This window comes from Strongylocentrotus purpuratus, unplaced genomic scaffold (genome assembly GCF_000002235.5).
Source record: "Strongylocentrotus purpuratus isolate Spur 01 unplaced genomic scaffold, Spur_5.0 spur5_scaffold_18, whole genome shotgun sequence".
In the NCBI taxonomy this organism is placed as follows: domain Eukaryota; kingdom Metazoa; phylum Echinodermata; class Echinoidea; order Camarodonta; family Strongylocentrotidae; genus Strongylocentrotus; species Strongylocentrotus purpuratus.
Genome location: NW_022145603.1, coordinates 17609114 through 17627892, shown reverse-complemented (window position 1 = coordinate 17627892; position 18779 = coordinate 17609114). Strand labels below are relative to the sequence as shown.

Sequence of the window (18779 nt, the reverse complement as noted above, 5' to 3'; positions counted from 1 at the left end):
CCTAGCATGCTTATGTTAAGGCAAGCTTTTGAGTTATCACGTGCAACTTCCGTTAAAAAGCATATTTGCATGGAATTAAGTAGATAACATAATTTATGTCTATACGCATTTCATGTACCCTCTAATCAGCGAGGCTTGGCGCGCAATTATAAATACAGACGACAAACTGAAAGCTTTTGAGTTATTACGAAAAAATTATCTGTTCAAGAAGCATATGGCATGAAATTAAGTAAATAACATGTTTTTATCTCTATCCGCATTTCATGTACCCGCTCTTGTCAGCGAGGCATCACCGCACAATTATTAATTTATAGGACATACTGATTGCTTTTTCTTGTGCGTGAAGGTTACACAATAACTTTGAACACTGGAGTGAACTTACATTGTATTCGGTATTGCAGAAATTCTATTTGTTACTGTCGAAATTCTATCTTGATGAAATTAAGTAGATAACATGTTTTTATCTCTATCCGCATTTCATGTACCCGCTCTAGTCAGTGAGACTCACCGCACAATTATTAATACAGAGGACATAGTGATTGCTTTTTCTAGTGCGTGAAGGTCACAAAATAACTTTGAACACTGGAGTAAACATACATTGTATTTGTTATTGCCGAAATTTTATTTTGAGGCGAGAACTTCCCCGATTCAGGCCCGGGATCCAGGAAGTCCACTGTAACATTATATCGGGTCAGGCGGTATTGAAAAACATATCCCGCGCACATATACTTCGAAGTTCATTGAACACGCAGAATAGCCGTGCAGATAACTCAACGACACGAAAATCGGAACTGCATTTTGGATTTGAACTATTCCTGGGAAACAATTTGTTTGTTCAATCTCTGGACCCGTGAATCTTCGAATCTTCTAAAAAGGCCACTATCAGGTATGTATGATTAGATTCTTGGAAAAAAAAACACTCCCCTCTCTCTACTGTCCATATAGGTTGCTGATATTAACTATTCTTTCGTCAAAAGAACTCGCTTATGGGGATGTTTAGAGGAAGTTTGGAAAAAAGTATATACAGAGGTAAAGGAGAGAAAAGAAGTGATTATAATGGAATGGAATTTTATCAAACACTTACACGAGTCAAATTTTGGTTTTATTTATAAAAATAAATGAGGTAACAAATGGAGGTATCGTGTCTCGTCTTTTGACGAGAGTATATATTAACAGTCTTTTCAGTAAAGGCTACCACATGTTACGTGTTACCAAAAAGCCAACATTTGTGAAGTATCATATATTTTTCTGCAAAAAATCATGTTGTAAAATGTGACATCTGACACAATTTAATGAAACTGAAAGTAAAAAGCCTTATCGAACCATCCATTGCATGGTTTTAGATCATAATTATTCCAGCTTATATCCTGCTCGCTAGCTGGAAATGGTATCTTGTGTAATCACGGAAACATAATATACATTTGTACTACTAATATCATCATTTTATTCCTGTATATACCGTGTTTAAAGATACTATGTCCATTTTGCAGCAAACATCAGCTTATGTAGAACTTTGCAGGAATTATGAATATGTCATGCATGTCCTATCTGTGAAATTTAAACGTTAGCAGTGTCCTACTATTCAAATTATGCAAGGAAACCCGTTTACTTTCTAGACTTCACTGTCAGACACCATTGAGTGAGTCACTGACATCTTCTTTCTTTGGTAATAACATACATAAACTGAGCTGTAACAGGTACATGAATGTTGTCTACATCAATAACCCACAACTTGTTATGGCCAAAATCAAACTGATTGAATCTTTGTGCAGCACAAAACGTACGACCATTCGGTAAAAGGGTCTGAAAATCAGACTATTACTTAAGTGATTGCAATCACTTAAGTCGATTCGACAACTAATGGTCGTTATTTTCCCACAAAAAGCCATTTTCAAACCCTTTCATTTTGAGGGAAGTTCTAAATAAGTATTGTCTTTCGAATGCCATTGGAATTTAACGTTTCATTGTTTTGATCTGCAAATGGGACACAGTACCTTTAATATAGGATGTGAATGTTAAATGTTGGTCATGCACACTTCCTGGTGTCATGATTTCTCAGCCACTAACATTTATCTTCCGTAGCATATCCTACCAGAGCGTTGAAATAATGTGTATTGCCAACGACATTAATTCACCAGGGTAGCGTTTCACGAAACCGTCATAAGTACAAGTTCACCAACATCCCATTGAAACGCGTGTTATAGTACTGAATACACGCATTTCGACGGGATGTCGTTGGACTTGTACTTATGACGGTTTCGTGAGACGCTGCCCAGAAGACGATCAAAGGTACTACTACAGTCGAAACGTTGAGAACTAAAGAGCTCGATCACCAGCCCTTTCAAGGGCTCTTATGCCTTTTAAAGAATTACATGCCGTAAGCTGCCAGCTTTGTCCATATACGACATTGTATTCTTATGACCGACCACGCTATGATTGATATATATAGCGTAAAGTTCGATTCATCAACAGCTTTTGTATGATTTTAAAGTTCAGATTACATTTGTGTGTTTTCTCTATGATGTGGACTCGAACTCCATCGGTATCTTCAAGATGAGTCTGGATAAACACTGGTGGTCTGAGCGATTCGAATTAAGTTAATTTGATATGATGATCAACATAACCAACCCGGAAGAACTGACCGACGATTACAGGATCTACCTCTCCTCGTATGATGATGATGATGATGATGATGATGATGATGATGATGATTATGATGATGATGATGATGTTACATCTACATCGGGCACATAATATATTGTTTCGAAATTCTATATCTCCATTTCGAATTTATGTAACATGGGGGTGTTTCACAAAGATCCTAAGTAGAACTTAACTCTAAGTTTGACTTAGAAATTATGGACAGCCATTGGAGTCTTAAAATGAAATATATTCAAAAGCAGAAATTCAAGTATTTTAGACTTTTTATAATTCCACATCCAGAACATGAAACCTCCTTGATGATAGAAAATATGAATGATTTGAATCAACATTTTATGCCTTTCAAAATAACTTTTACAAAATATTTTCAAAGTCGCTAACGGCTTTCCATAATTTTTAAGTCCAACTTAGAGATAAGTTCTACTTAGGATCTTTGTGGAACACCGCCCTGGTCTATTTGGAGCCACGATGGCATTGATTCATCTTACTTTGACATTGTATTAGCCCATTGCCTACCGTAACCGGGTGGCCCTTGTATAAAGCCTATGGCAATGAATACATTCAATAGTCAACGGGTTAAACGCCCTTGCGACCCCATCCAGACATGTGAAAACGTGTCCATGATATTTGTGTACATTATCGCATCACGTATTACATTATGAATAATATGAAGCATTATAGCCCTGCATTAATTGTTAATAGTACATAACCTGGGCCTTTTTCCTTTCTACTTTTATTTACTTTATTAGTATCTATACAAGTGTATGTGCTATTAATAACTTTGTTGTATAGTTAATACAGTGATATTGAAATAAAAAAACGCATCCGACACGAGCCTGTCCTTTAGAATTTAAGTACCCATTATTCCTTGTGTTGAAAGTGTTAGCATGGTTAATATTTTACTTAAAATTTCGTTTCGTTTCAGGGGCGGATCCAGGATTTTCCAAATGGGGGGGGGGGGGGGTGAAATGAGCGGATCCTTGACAGCGTGGCGTCCGGAGCCCTTAACATTTTTAAAACCTTATGAGATGCTCTATGGTACATTCTGAGGCATTTATCAATGCGTCAACTGAACATTTATGTGACTAACATTTCTTAGCTTTTTTCCTCCAATTGTTTTCGGAATGAACAAAGGAGGGCGTGTGCCTCCCATACCCCTCGGACCCGCTCCTGTGTTTTTACAAACTGATAATTTGAGGATTCCGTTGCTATGGCCAAAAGACGCGGGTAGCGTTTCAAGAAACCTTTATATCTAAGTGCATGTTCATCAACGTCCCTTTGAAACGCGTGTTTAATACAGTCGAACTTTCACAGTACACACCGTGAATAAGGCATTGAATATAAATGATAATGTGATCAAAGTACATTCGGAGCACTGTCGAAGTGCTAAGTCGTTCCAAATTCCATATTTTGAACGCCTCACTTTGCAGGAATCTATAGGTTCTTTCCCATATCGGCAAAACATGAAAAGCTTATACTTTTCTAGTGCTGAAAAAAAAAAGACTAGTGTCCCCCTCTTTCAAAGACTGGAGGAGTATTTTGTTTGTGTACCGACAATATGTTTCTGAAAAATGTTCAAGTAATGCCTGGGTTGAAATGATAATAATAACATTTTTTTTTCTTTCCAGGGTAGCCTCCTCAGTGTTAAAACTGTTATCCCCGAGAGCTCTGCAATCCCTGGCTTTAGCTGAGCTACCATAATTTTTACCATGATAAGGTGCTCAAGCAATCAATAATTTTTTTATAATATAATAATTATAATAGTTCGTCCTTATAGTGGCGCATTTCAGGACCGCATGCCCTCTCAATGTGCTGTACAGATATATATTACTACCCCGGTTATCGGATTCATGCTTACCCGCACACGAGGTATGCACATTCTCCACTACGCAGCGGGACTCGAACCGCGAACCTAGTTATATTCACATTTTAGAGGCATATCCACTAGACAACGACACCTTTGGTCTATTGGATATGAGGCGTCATTTTGATTGCGATTGCGTCATTACCTGCGCTAATTAGTCCAGTTAATTGAAATAGCTCATGCGTCAGTAATTCATGGTGACGTGTCACTGTTTATTATATCACTTGTGTACATAATTAGTATTCTTCGTTAAACGACGTAAGTGACCGTGACGTTTTAAATAATTGTTATGATGACGTAAAAGGTAAAACCTTCACATGTCTGCATCTAATTATAACACAGAGTTCAGTGCATATGCACAGGACCTTTTAATACATCATTTTTGTAATGTAACCAAATTGAATGCATACGTCTTTGCAATGTGCCTCTGAGTCGATAGTATTACGAATAATTGTATTTCAATAGTGAGAATGCGATCTGCATTAATAGGTTGTTGCCAGGTAGAGCAAACATTATGACTTTCCTTACCTACCAACACGTATTATATGCATTTTTCAATCTCACTATTGAAGTACAGTTATTTATTACAATTAAACAAAATATTTGTATCGAGGTACTTTTCAAAGACGTATGCATTAAATTTGGTTAAATTTCGAAAATGATATATTGCAATCAGTTACCATTCATAGGACATGTTGCCAGACCATATGTCATTAAGCCTGTAACATAATGACTCGTATTACATGCAAAAATTAGTTAATGGGTGAAAATTGAAAGTGAAAGAGTCACATCCTTTAAGACTTAATGTAATAAGAGAATTATTGATTTCCTAGGATCATATAGACAGGCATTCTGACAAATAGCGTGAATTTTCCATAGGGCCTACACCACAATCTCGCAGGCTTAAAGAGAAGGTTGAGTTCTGGGAAGAGGTAAAAAATAATTTGTGAGCGTTATCATTGTTATTATGCAAGGGTGGAAGAACATCAGATTAAACATGTTCCCTGAAAAGCATGGCTCTTCAAATGCCATCATATTCTAAATATGACATGAAACATCGTAAAAATCGGGGGTAGGTTTTTTCGCCATGTGCTCGTGTAGTCTCATATACATCATTCTGTGTACAGTGCTTGTAACTTTGCCAAGATTTGGCCAAATTTCTTATCATTTTGATGATTCAAGAACCTTGCAATACACTCGAATACTTATATACTAGAATGATCAACCTTTTCTGATAGATTCCACACCGTTTCTTTCACAATGCAATCACATGACCAGAACTGGTCTTTACCTTTAAAACGTAATATATAGATCTAGTCTTTTGAAACAATGGACGGATATGATAACGAAATTCAGGGCCCTGTTGCATTAAACTTATCATTGATGGTAACTTTGCAATCAATGGCAACTACCATGGTATCAAGGCTCAACAGCCAATCAAAATCAAGGTTTCCATGGTAGTTGCCATTGATGGCAAAGTTATCATCAATGATAAGTTTTGTGCAACGGGGCCCCATATCGGCAAATTCAGAATTGAATAAAGACGGACACGGCATCACATCCAGAGGAGACGCAAAATCCCGCCCCCCCCCCCCACTCCGAGAACGGACGGACCCCATGCGTGTTGCCAAAATGTCCTTTTCGTTACAAAAGAAAAAGGTCGACCCGTATTGACTTTACACACCGGACTTTTGCTGAAAGGGGGGGGGGGGGGTCGGTTGGAACACGCATATGCGTACCCTAAATAACACTGAGTGGGGGGGGGGGGGCCCGGGCGCAAAATATACCTGAACAACCCCTTGTATCTATTCCGGCAGGCCTTTAATCATGAAGAGGGGTGGGATGGGGGGGGGGGGTACACTCGCCCCATTCTTAAAGAAAAGTAGTGTCTGTTTTTTTCTAATGGAAATTACGTTATTCATGTTGGTTGAGTGACAAATATGCCCTATCATCGTCATTAATGAGCTCATCATACCAAAAGATGAACACTGTTATAACAGTAATACTAATAAATCTATATAGCGCTTAACATTAGACATCTCTTAGCGCTTTACAAAGTACAGAAAAAATAGATTTAACTCGAATAATAGTAGAACAAATACAGTCATAATTACAATGTTTTATGCGTCACCGGTTTAATTAAACAAGAAAGAGAGAGAGAGAGAGAGAGAGAGAGGGGGGGGGGGGGGGGGGAGGAGAAGAAACAGAACGAGGCATGTTATGATATATACATTAGGTCTAAATAGTAATAAGTGTGAATTTCGTTTGTTCTTTATATTAGAATCATCCTCATCACCATGAAAGGCGAAATGCTGTTTATAATGTTGCTATGTTTAGCAGCGACTGCACATTGCTATCCTACGTACCGCGAATCCAACTCAACCTACATGGGAAAGCGCAAGGAGTTCTTGGCTGATGAAGCCAATCTCGTTATTGGCTCAAGTCTCGTACTCAACGAGAAAGAGCAGAAAGTGAACGAGATTTTACTGAAAGCGAAGGAGAGGGAGTTTTCTCGAGGCTTTAAGCGCACGTTTCCTCCCGCCGTGAACTTTCTGAAGGGCAAACCGTTGGTTGAAAACAGCACAGTCTTTCAGATCATCAAACGAATGCCGAAAGGTGAGTCGGTTACGATACCCTTTTTGGAGGAAAATGAATGTCCTCCGTTAACGGTAGGCCTACAAGTTCTGCATCATTGATCTTTGAGTCATATTGTCCTGGTATTGTCCTCTCCGTCTTATAGAAAATCTATGCAGATCGCGATTAATTGACGGATAAACTATTTTTAGAATTTTTATTTTTATAAAATACCCATGGTTTCTTAATTTTAGTCCACATTAAATTAGCTTATAATTGTTGGTGATCAAAAAATGAAATTTCACATGCCTTAGGATAATTCAAATGATGTTATAAATATATAGGCCTAAATCTATGTCAAACAAACAATATTGTTATTGTTTTACTTATTATGGAACGCCACAGCAAGCCGTATGGTTCAAAGGCACTCGTCTTCATGGACAAAAATAAAGTTTTCTCGATAAAAATTAGGATATCCAATACAATGCCATCGATTGTGATCTGTAGGAAATGAACGAAGTGAGAGAGACAAATAAAGAGTTTAATTCCAAAAGGAGCTAAATCCATTTTTGTAACTTCAGAGAAAAAAGAACTTGTTCACCAGACTTTGTACAGGCGTCTATGGAAAAGTGATATCAAAAGGGCAAGCATCTGTTCATAATTGCTTCCACAATTATTTAGGTAAATAGTTTTGTTGAAAGACAGGTACTTAAGTGAACAATGTTCTGATATCAATAACTCAATTTTCATCAAAAGTGGATTTAGCTCCTTCAAATATAGATGGGGGCGCCTTAGATGCAAGATTAGAGATAGGACTCAGGAAAGGTATTAGGGGAAAGAATGAGCATTGGAAGAGAAAATAGTTTGAAAGTAGTTTGAAGAGAGGTAGAAAGGGAGAGAGGGATAGAGAGAGAGAGAGAATAAGAGAGAAAAAGAGAGTAAGAGAGAGAGAGAGAGAGAGAGATGGGGAGAAGGATAAATCAAAATAAGACCGGAGAAATAAAGTAATGGGCCGTATTTTTTTAATGCATGTACTGATTTTTAATACAAATTTTGTTTAATATTTAAGGGGGTATTCTCCACATCCACGAGGTATCCATGGCCAATGCCAGCTGGGTCGTGAAGAACATTACGTACCTCCCCCATCTATTCTACTGTGTCAAAAACGACTACTATTCATCTCTCCGATTCAACTTCTCGACCACGCCCCTCACGCAGAGCCCGCCGGATTGCGTAACAGATTGGGTGTCCGTGGCCAGTGCGCGTGCGCAGATGGGTGCCGACATTTTCGACCAAATGTGAGTCATGGATGGAGGCCTCACATCGTAAAGAATGTTTTTAATAATTGAATTTTCAGAAGATGACTCGTGAACTTCTTTGCTTAAAAAATAGTCATTATCTATTTTCTTATTATCTTCTTTCAATTTAAATACATAATTTATCTTCAGGATTATAACAAAATATTAACATTTTGATATGACAAAAATCAAACCCAAAAGCCCATTTTGTACTAGCAGTGTCCAGTAAAGGCAATTTGAAGGTTAGGCATATCGGAGTGTGTGTGTGTGTGGGTGTTGGGTGGGTGGGAGGGGGGGGGGTGGGGGTTGGGGGTTAAATGGGTACCGGTAGGAAAGAATTCCTTAAAATGCTGTGTGTCGAAATCGGCAGCCTAGCATAGCCGGGTAATATTGGAGCGCCCTGAAGACTTTGCATGGTCGATACGTGCTTCTAGTGACTGCATTAAAGAATCCAGTATTATCATTATTATTATTATTTTAAAAAATGTAGCTGTTATCGTGGATTATTATAACTGTTTATTGCAGATTACATCATAACATCACCATGGCTGCTCAAAATCCTGACGTGGCCTACCCAAACATTACGATGTCCTGGATGAGATTTGCCCTCGCTCTTAGCCCCTTGACAGATCTGTTCTTCACGACCTCGGCGTTCAGACTGTTCATGTGGCACAGCCTTGAACGGATGGTACAGGACAATGTTCAGTACGTCGAGATACGAACGCTCTTAAAGCCGGTAATACGCTTCACTCTAAAAACGTCAAATCTCAAAATCATCATTTAAGAATATCGGTGATCGAATGACCACTGGTTTCTTTCTTTTTTAAGCGGTAGATGAACACTTTGAACATGCTGGATCCAACATTTTAAAAGTTGAAATTAGAATGTTAAAATTGTTAATCCGACTTTTTGAAAAAAGTGGTCACTCCTGTGCCTTTTAAAAAGGTGATTTAACATTAAGTGCATAACTATTAGCATAAATACGGGGTATTCCCCCCCCCCCCCAAAAAAATGCAAATCCTCCCGACGAGGGTAATTAATATATGAAGGCATGCTTTCAACGAGCATAATCACATTTACCTATCCAAATCCCCCACCCGAATCACCCACCCAGCCGAATCATACACCCCAATCACCCACCCCAACCCCCACCCAAATCACCCTCCCAAATTACCCACTCACCCAAATCACCCACCACAATCACCCACCCACCCAAATCACCCACCCAAACAAATTACCCACCAACCCACCCAAATAACCCACCCAAATCACCCACCCATATCACCCATCCAAATCACCGAGCTACCCAAATCACCCATCCACACAAACCACCCACCCACCCCAATCACCCACCCCAATCACCCAGCCAAATCACCCACCAATTACCCACCAAATCACCCACCCACCCCAATTACCCACCCATCCCAATTACCCACCCATCCCAATTATCCACCCACTCCGATCCCCCACCCCAATCACCCACCCACCCCAATCACCCGTCCCAATCACCCACCTCAACACCCACCCAATCACCCACCCCAATCACCCACCCAATCACCCACCAACCCAAATCACCAACCCTAATCACCCACCCCAATCACCCACCCCAATAACCCACCCCAATCACCCACCCCAATAACCCACCCCAACACCCACCCCATCACCCACCCCCATCACCAACCCACCCAATCAACCACCCCAAATCACCAACCCTAATCACCCACCCAATCACCCACCCCAATAACCCACCCCAATCACCCACCCCAATAACCCACCCCAACACCCACCCCATCACCCACACCCATCACCAACCCACCCAATCAACCACCCCAAACACCCACCTCAATCACCCACCCCAATCACACACCCCCATCACCCACCCACCCCAATCACCCACCCAATCACCCACCCCAAACACCCACCTCAATCAACCACCCCAATCACCCACCCCATCACCCACCCCATCACCCACCCCCATCACCCACCCCAATCACCCACCCCATCACCCACCTCAATCACCCAACCCAATTACCCACCCCCATCACCCACCCCAATCACCCACCCCAATCACCCACCCCAATAACCCATCCCAATCACCCACCCCAATCACACACCCAATAACCCACCCGAATCGACCATCCAAATTAAACCACCCAAATCACCCACCCAAATCACCCACCCAAATCACCCACCCAAATCGACCATCCAAATTAAACCACCCATCCAACCACCAACCCGGTAATACGCTTCACTCAAATTACCCACCCCAATCACCCCTTGGGATGAAGTTAATTACAAGCATTGGGGGGGGGGGGGGGGGGGACAGTGTATGATTATAACAACAACAAAAACCATAAAAGTAAAAAACAAAAACACAAAAGTCTGATCTCGGCGACATGATATTAACCTTTTATATTCAAGAAAATATTTGTATGCTCTTAATATAAGGAACCCATGATAAAGTAGATTTTAACGGGTCGTAGGGTATAAAGTACTTGTTTATACCCATTGTCTGCGTACAATTTGAACCAAATGTTCTCTTGATAATTCTCTTGATAACTAAATGGCTTTCTATGGGATGGACCCGGAATAGCAACAAATGATGCATGCAAAGTAAATTCCATCGATAGAGATACCACATATCCAGTGAATCAAATGCCTGGTAACCAGGGGTTCTGAAGACATACTTGCTTAAATAGGCCATTAAAAAAAACTCGTAACTACAATTATACTTATGCCCTTATATGAAGCGCCTCGATACGGAATTATGTCATTCACCTGTTACGAACAAATAATTTGAATTTCATACATTAGTTGTAGCTAGGTTGGACAAACATTATGGCTTGCCCAACCTATCAACACGTTAGATATGCAATTTGCATTGAAATATATATAATTATTCGTAACAGGTGAATGAAATAATTTCGTCTCGAGGCACGCAAGTAAAAATTTGGATATATTACGAAAATGGTCTATTAAAAATATTAGTAAAATAGGTCCACATACTTCTATCTTTTCCAGCTCCAATATCTTAACGGTACGAAAAGCTCTCAAGAACACACTCTTCAGGAGTATATCAGAGTATTAAAGGACTTCACCGACCAATACCCAAATGACTTTGTGGGAGGCAAAATCATTTCATCATCACTCAGGTAAGTGTTAGGCCTTTAATTACAACACTATTTGTACACGATCGCAAAGACTTTCGAGAAGTTCTGGGGCCCAGTAAAACCTCAATGCACTGCCTGTAGAAAATCGTGTTTGGACTATATATACATATATATATATATATATATATATATATATATATATATATATTACATTTTTTATAGTCATTCTTGTACATTTACACAGCACAAGGATGTGGAAATTGCCCAAACTTTTTATTTTAAAAATATTAGCGGTCGTGTTAAATAATTATTCAAAACACACACAAACGTCCGTCAGCAGAAAAGAAATATGTGATATGGTTCCTAATTTTATTGATGAAATTGTAATCTTATTCTCTGTGACTAGTCAGTGATGTAGGAAGGAAGTCCAGTCTCGATCTTGATATAAATACTACATTAATCATCGGCCACAACACCGATGATAGTTGTTCAACTTAGAGGAGCAGTAGCTGTAATATGTATTAAAAAAAATAGATTCATAACTGAATTTGTGAAACTAAGGAAAGTGGGGGGGGGGGGGGAGGGAAAGGCAAACAAAATATTCAAGCAGCCTCCCTCCCATTAAATTTAAAGATGTTCCAACATTTGCTCCGTCCACAATAGCTCCGGGCTTTATGTACGTTGTCAAGATATAGATTTAGGAATATGGTTGCAACTGGATTCCAAAGGTTAGGTTTAGGGTCAAGTTTGAGATATTGCAATGTTTTAGGTGTAATGTAGTTAGGATTTTGACAATGTTAAGAGGATGTTTTTGTATGACCATTTTAAGATGGGATTATTTCGTACAAAAAGACATAACGTGAAGAGGCAAACAACCAAAAAGATAATAAGAATATTCTATCAATGTTTTTCAGATATCCTCTCAACAAAACGCTCGTAAGAGATCAGGTTTATTTAGGAATGGATTTCCGAAAGAAGTACCCAGAATTCTTTGCAGGGTATGACCTTGTAGGAGAAGAAGATAGTGGAGGACCTCTGATCGATTATATCGATGAGCTGCTCATCCCGACAAAGCTGGGAATGGATCTTCCTTACTTTTTTCATGCTGGCGAAACAGGTAATTATCCATACACAAATGACATTGGAGCTGGCAGACGAATGTTCGCACCCGTTAAACACACCCACATCCCCGCAACCCACACTTAGTGAAAAATACTGTGTGTGTACATTCATTTATGCATATGTGTATAGGCACACGCTGGCGCAAACACCACGCACATACATACACGCATAGACACGAATACATATATATCCATATATATATATATATATATATATATATCAGCAGGATCGATATGATAAGATTATATCATTGAGCTTCTCGCACCATTGCAGCTGGGAATGGATGTTCCCTTCCCCTTACATTATAATGAAAAGAACAGAAGAAAGAGAAATGACAGAACAATTAATTATCTGCCGAGTTAAACAGATTCGTCTCTGTCTATGTAGTTATATCTATGTGGGAATTTAAGAAGATGAACGGCTATCATTTTTCCACCTAGGCCTAACGCGTATTACAAAATATTATCAACATGTTTTTTCATAGATTGGGAAGGAGAGTTTGTGGATAAGAATCTCATTGATGCAGTCCTTCTCAACACCTCTCGTATCGGGCATGGTTACGCAATCGGTAAACATCCTGTTGTCATGGAAACGATCAAATCAAAAGGCGTCGCGATTGAGATCAACCCGATATCTAATCAGGTTTGGAATAATAGTATTTGCTTTAATTCAATATTCTATATTGTGAAATATATTTCACTTTCAATATTCTAGATTGTCGACATTCAGTAACGCGTAGCAAGGCCGGGTCCAAATATTAAAGACCTCATCCGATCACATTTTCATATCTGTTCAAGGGAAAGCTGAATGAACACTGTTTAGTTTAGGATGGGATATGATTATTAAATCATGTAGACTCTTCCCAGGGGAGGGCGTCGTATATCATGGACTTTCAAAATTCCTCGATTCCCCCTCTCATTTGTTTTGCGAGATCTCTTTAATTTCTTCCGAAAATAGTGGGTGTGGTACGTGCCTCTTTGTACCCTTTATAGCTACACAACTATTACTTTAAAAAAAGATTTACATGCAATTTTGAGGTTTTAATTCGGAGAGCTGTAATTATTGGCCCTTATTATCACTGCAATTAAAGCCCCACTGCATTAGTAAATTTGACCGGGAGGGATTAGACCTCCCTGCATGGTCACTGACAGTTGGTTATCTCATTAAATCAGGTCTCAATTAACATAAGAAAGAGAGGGTAATGGAGGACCAAGGGTCATCGATTATGTATTGTTTGCTATATAGAGGGTGCAAGTAGCTATAAGTAGTGCAGTGGGGATTTAAAGTTCGTCTTACTTCTCACTTCTCACTTCTCACTTCTCACTTCTCAGGTCCTCCATCTGGTGCACGACATCCGAGACCACGTGGGCGCAAGCCTGATCGCCGACGACTACCCGGTGATCATCAGCTCCGATGACCCTGGAGCGTGGGAGGCCTTGCCCCTGTCACACGACTTCTACATGGCTTTCATGGGCATGGCGGGAGAGACCACGGGATTGAAGCTCCTCAAACAGCTGGCGTTGAACACCATCAAGTAAATGAATATTTTCAGTTCCTCTCTTTCTCTCACTCCTTCTCGATTTGCTCGTCATCTCTCGCTTTGGTCTTGCTACATGTAGCCAGACTGGCTATACTCGTTGAATATTGTATTGTTACCATATTTTCATGTGCTTAAAAACAAAATGTTTGTCCCGAGTGTATATATTTTGGTTCAATTTTGTCTACACCATTTAATTTCATTGTAAATGAAACATTATAAGTTCCTTAACTTTACGTGTTGGTGTTTTTAAAGCAACTAAATAAAATAATAAAAAAATAAAATAAAATAAATAAATAAACAAACCGGTCTTATTTCCTAGACTACATCAAGCTTACGTTCATCAAACAGCTAGCTTTGAACACCATTCAATATTTCTATTTTAGACTACATCATATCAACTTTTCTCAATCAGCTATAGCTTTAAACGCCACCAAGTAGAATCAGAGTTTCTTTCCTAGATGACACCAGGCCAACGCACTTTTCTCAAAGCTTGTCCATAAAACCATAATGTAAATGAAACCTGATTTCTTTTCTATACAAATGGCAAAGATGTTCTCAAACAGCTAGCTTTAAACATGATCAAGTATAGGGAATCAGTGTTCCTTTTCTAGATGACACCAGGCCAACGCACTTTTCTCAAAGTTTGTCTATAAAACCATAATGTAAATGAAACATGATTTCTTTTCTATACAAATGGCAAAGATGTTCGCAAACAGCTAGCTCTAAACATGATCAAGTAGAATCAGAGTTCCTTTCCTAGATGACACCAGGCCAACGCACTTTTCTCAAAGCTTGTCCATAAAACCATAATGTAAATGAAACCTGATTTCTTTTCTATACAAATGGCAAAGATGTTCTCAAACAGCTAGCTTTAAACATGATCAAGTATATAGAATCAGTGTTCCTTTTCTAGATGACACCAGGCCAACGCACTTTTCTCAAAGTTTGTCTATAAAACTATAATGTAAATGAAACATGATTTCTTTTCTATACAAATGGCAAAGATGTTCGCAAACAGCTAGCTTTAAACATGATCAAGTATATAGAATCAGAGTTCCTTTTCTAGTTGACACCAGGCCAGCGCACTTTTCTCAAAGTTTGTCCATAAAACCATGATGTAAATGAAACATGATTTCTTTTCTATACGAATGGCAAAGATGTTCGCAAACAGCTAGCCTATGTGAAGATTATTTTGTAATTTTGTATACAATATTATAAATTATGTACAATTTTCTTTATGAGAGAAGAGAATAAAAACCTATGAAAACAACAAATAAGTTGATATCATGAAAAATTGATTCCATTTTGTTCCTTCATCTGCAGATACAGCGCAATGGCCAAAGCAGAGCAGACCACAGCGATGGCGCTATGGCAGGCAAAGTGGGACAAATTTGTAACCGAGATGGTAGCGGAGTACAGCAACGAAAAGCGTCTGCATGATGAATTGAACTCTGTCGATGCTCAAAAAAGACCCGACAATAAGTACAGCAACTGATATTTGTTTACTGATATTGATTATTTTCGAAATAATGATAAAAATCACTCCGAAGACTGAGGAAACAAACTTTTGCACACGATTCGTTATTTGCCTGACGCATCAGGCGCGGATCCAGGATTTCTTAGGGGGGGGGGCCCAATTTTGAAATTATGCGAGCCAAATATTGGTACGTTATGGTGACCAGCAGTGACGTAATGCAGAGGGATGTAGGGAGGGGCGAGTTTCCCCCTCCCTCCTCTGCAAAGCGCGGAAGCTATATATGACGTTTCATTAAAGTATTAGAGAAAGAAGACAATTCGTTGTACCGTTCTCGACTCTTAATCCTTCTCTTAATTAACCCCCCCCCCTCCGCGCAGCGCGGAAGCTTTGACGTTTCATTAAATCATTAACGAAAGAAAACGATTCGTTGTACCGTTCTCGACTCTTAATCCTTGTCTTAATTCAGCCCCCCCCCCCCCCCCCCCCCCGTCTCGCGCGAAGTGCCGAAGCTTTTACGTTTCATTAAATCATCGACGAAAGAAAACGATTCGTTGTATCGTTCTCGACTCTTAATCCTTGTCTTAATTCAGCCCCCCCCCCCTCCGCGAAGCGCGGAAGCTTGGACGTTTCATTAACTCATTGACGAAAGAAAACGATTCGTTGTATCGTTCTCGACTCTTAATCCTTGTCTTAATTCAGCCCCCCCCCCTCCGCGAAGCGCGGAAGCTTGGACGTTTCATTAAATTATTAGAGATAGAAGACGATTCGTTGTACCGTTCTCTATACTCTTAATCCTTGTCTTAATTCAGTCCACCCCCCTCCGCGAAGCGCGGACGCTTTGACGATTCATTAAATTATTAGAGATAGAAGACGATTCGTTGTACCGTTCTCTATACTCTTAATTCTTGTCTGAATTTCAAAGATGTTTTTTGTCTGCTCCTTTTTCTCCCTACGTCCTCTTCCTTTCCTCTCCTCTCTATTTTTTAGGTAAACAAATTTTGATAAATTGTCCGACCCGAGAAGCTCAGGGGTTTTAGGCATTTGATTACGGTCAGATGAACATATTTTTATACCTTATTTGTGACACTGGCAGGACACTAATTGGCGTGAGGTCCAGCGGGCGAAGCCCCCAGAAAACAGGGGTTTTAGGCATTACATTTCCGTCAGATTAGCATCCAGGGGAGTCTAGGGCCCTAGGCGGGGTGCAAGGGACGGAACCCCGGAAGCTCAGGGGTTTTTAGGCGTTTAATTTCGGTCAGATGAGCAGCTAGTTAACTATTCTTTCTTTCTTGCTCTCTTTATTTCTATTTCTCTTTACTATACCTTTTCAAAAAAAAGTGGAGGGGGGGGGGGGAGCTCGAGGTTTGCGATTCCAGCCGATCCCCGGGTCCTAACTTTTCTCAAGAATCATATTTCTTGCCTGGCTGTAAATTTAGGAATTTGTCATTTTCCAACAAACGCATACAAAAGTATAATTTACTAAAAACTGAGGAAAAATCTCGGAAAGAATTTAGCATTATTTGTAAGCCACCGTTATGGAATTAGAAATAAACCACGTTTGAATTTGAATTCCCCCAAGCCCCCCCCCCTATCAGTACGCCAGTGCCCCCCTTTTCTTCTTTCTCTTTTTTCTTCTTTCCCTTTCTCTCCTCCTTAAGGTTTGCCGAGGGGGGGGGGGGGCAAGGGCCTTTCGGTCCCCACCCCGATCCACACGTTGTTGGCGGGATTAACCGGAACTGATCTCCCGTTCTTTTCACCCTTTTCTTTTCTTCTTCCTCTTTTTTGTTCCCTTTTAGCTCTCCTCTTTCCCTTTTCCTTCTTTCTCTCTTTGTTATAGCGGGGGCGGGGGGAGGTAAGGGCCTTTTGCCCCTCCTCGATCCACCGGCGGGAAAATTGCAAATGATATCCCCTTTCTTTTTTTTTCTTCTTTTTCCTTCCCTTTATCTCCTCTTACCCTTTCCCTTTCCTTCCTTCTCTCTCTTTTTTTTATTGGATGGGGGGGGGGGGGGTGCAACAGCCTGGGAGGCAAGGCCCTTTCGCCTCCCCCCCCCCCATCTCCTTCTTCACCCGTTTCTTTTCTTCTTCCTTTTCTTTCTTCTGGCGCTACAACTCTTACAAAAACAAAATGCAAAAATATCCAAAAAGAGAGGACTGCATTGGGGAACTTTGATTTAAGCTACGCGACCATTATTCTCTCATTTCCTTTCACATTGTATCTCATAACCATGAGAATTGCCAAGCTATTGTATACGTTATTTCGTTACACGAACACACACAAACACACGCACGCACGCACACACACACACACACACACACACAAGATCATAACCTGCACGAGTCTACAAGGTGTGAGAAAACTCTGATTCAGGAAAAAATGCAAGGGTGAAAGTAAAAGCGAAAAAAGTGGACACTCTCACATGGCTTCCATGGATGCCGTCTTTGTTCTCTTTCTGCCTTCTTCTTACTCCTTGACCGTTCGCGCATATTTTTTTTTACAAAACTGTTTAGCCATATATAGTTCATGTGCAAGCACGTATACCCAGGGAAGAGAAGGTAATAGAAAAGGGAAAACAAAAAATACATAAGGAGAGTGCAGAGGATATGGAGAAAGAAAGACAACGAAATACATAAGAAATACATAACGGAAGGGCTTTTAGGCACCAAATTACGCATCTAGGGACCCGCCTTAGGCCCCTTGGTTGAGTCCAGAGGGCAGAGCCCCCGAAAGCTCAAGGACTTTAGGCATTTAATTACGGCCAGATGAGCAAACAGGGCCCGCCTTAGGGCCCTTGGTGGGTTCCAGGGGGTAGAGCCCCCGGGAGCTCATGGAAAAATACTGCCATTTTAGTAATACTTGTAAATCACTGGTATCAAATTAAAAATAACCCATGTTTAAATTGTATTGGGGGGGGGGATTACTGCGCCCCCCCAATCAGTACGCCAGTGAAAGAGGCGGAGGTGACGGAAGGGACTACCCCCATAAAGCTGTATGATAATTCTTATATGTAAACCCCTCACAGGTTTTTGAAGTTTTGTTGTGTTACAAAATTACATTCTTTAGCAAAACTACAGCATAAAAACAAGCAATATACTTTTTTCACGCTTCACTTTTACTTTACCGATATTTAGTGTG

At 40.1% G+C, this 18779-nt stretch overlaps 1 protein-coding gene across 1 annotated transcript; it reads left to right on the top strand.

Annotated features, from left to right (window-relative positions):
- Positions 1 to 301: 301 nt before the first annotated feature.
- Positions 302 to 15832, top strand: LOC583310 (adenosine deaminase AGSA). Its single transcript, XM_030989325.1, has 9 exons — positions 302 to 886; positions 6807 to 7141; positions 8169 to 8397; positions 8923 to 9133; positions 11419 to 11549; positions 12422 to 12624; positions 13114 to 13271; positions 13961 to 14163; positions 15493 to 15832. Exons 2-9 carry the CDS (start codon positions 6823 to 6825, stop codon positions 15662 to 15664), a joined length of 1626 nt encoding a protein of 541 aa, XP_030845185.1. The 5' UTR covers positions 302 to 886; positions 6807 to 6822; the 3' UTR covers positions 15665 to 15832.
- Positions 15833 to 18779: the final 2947 nt, after the last annotated feature.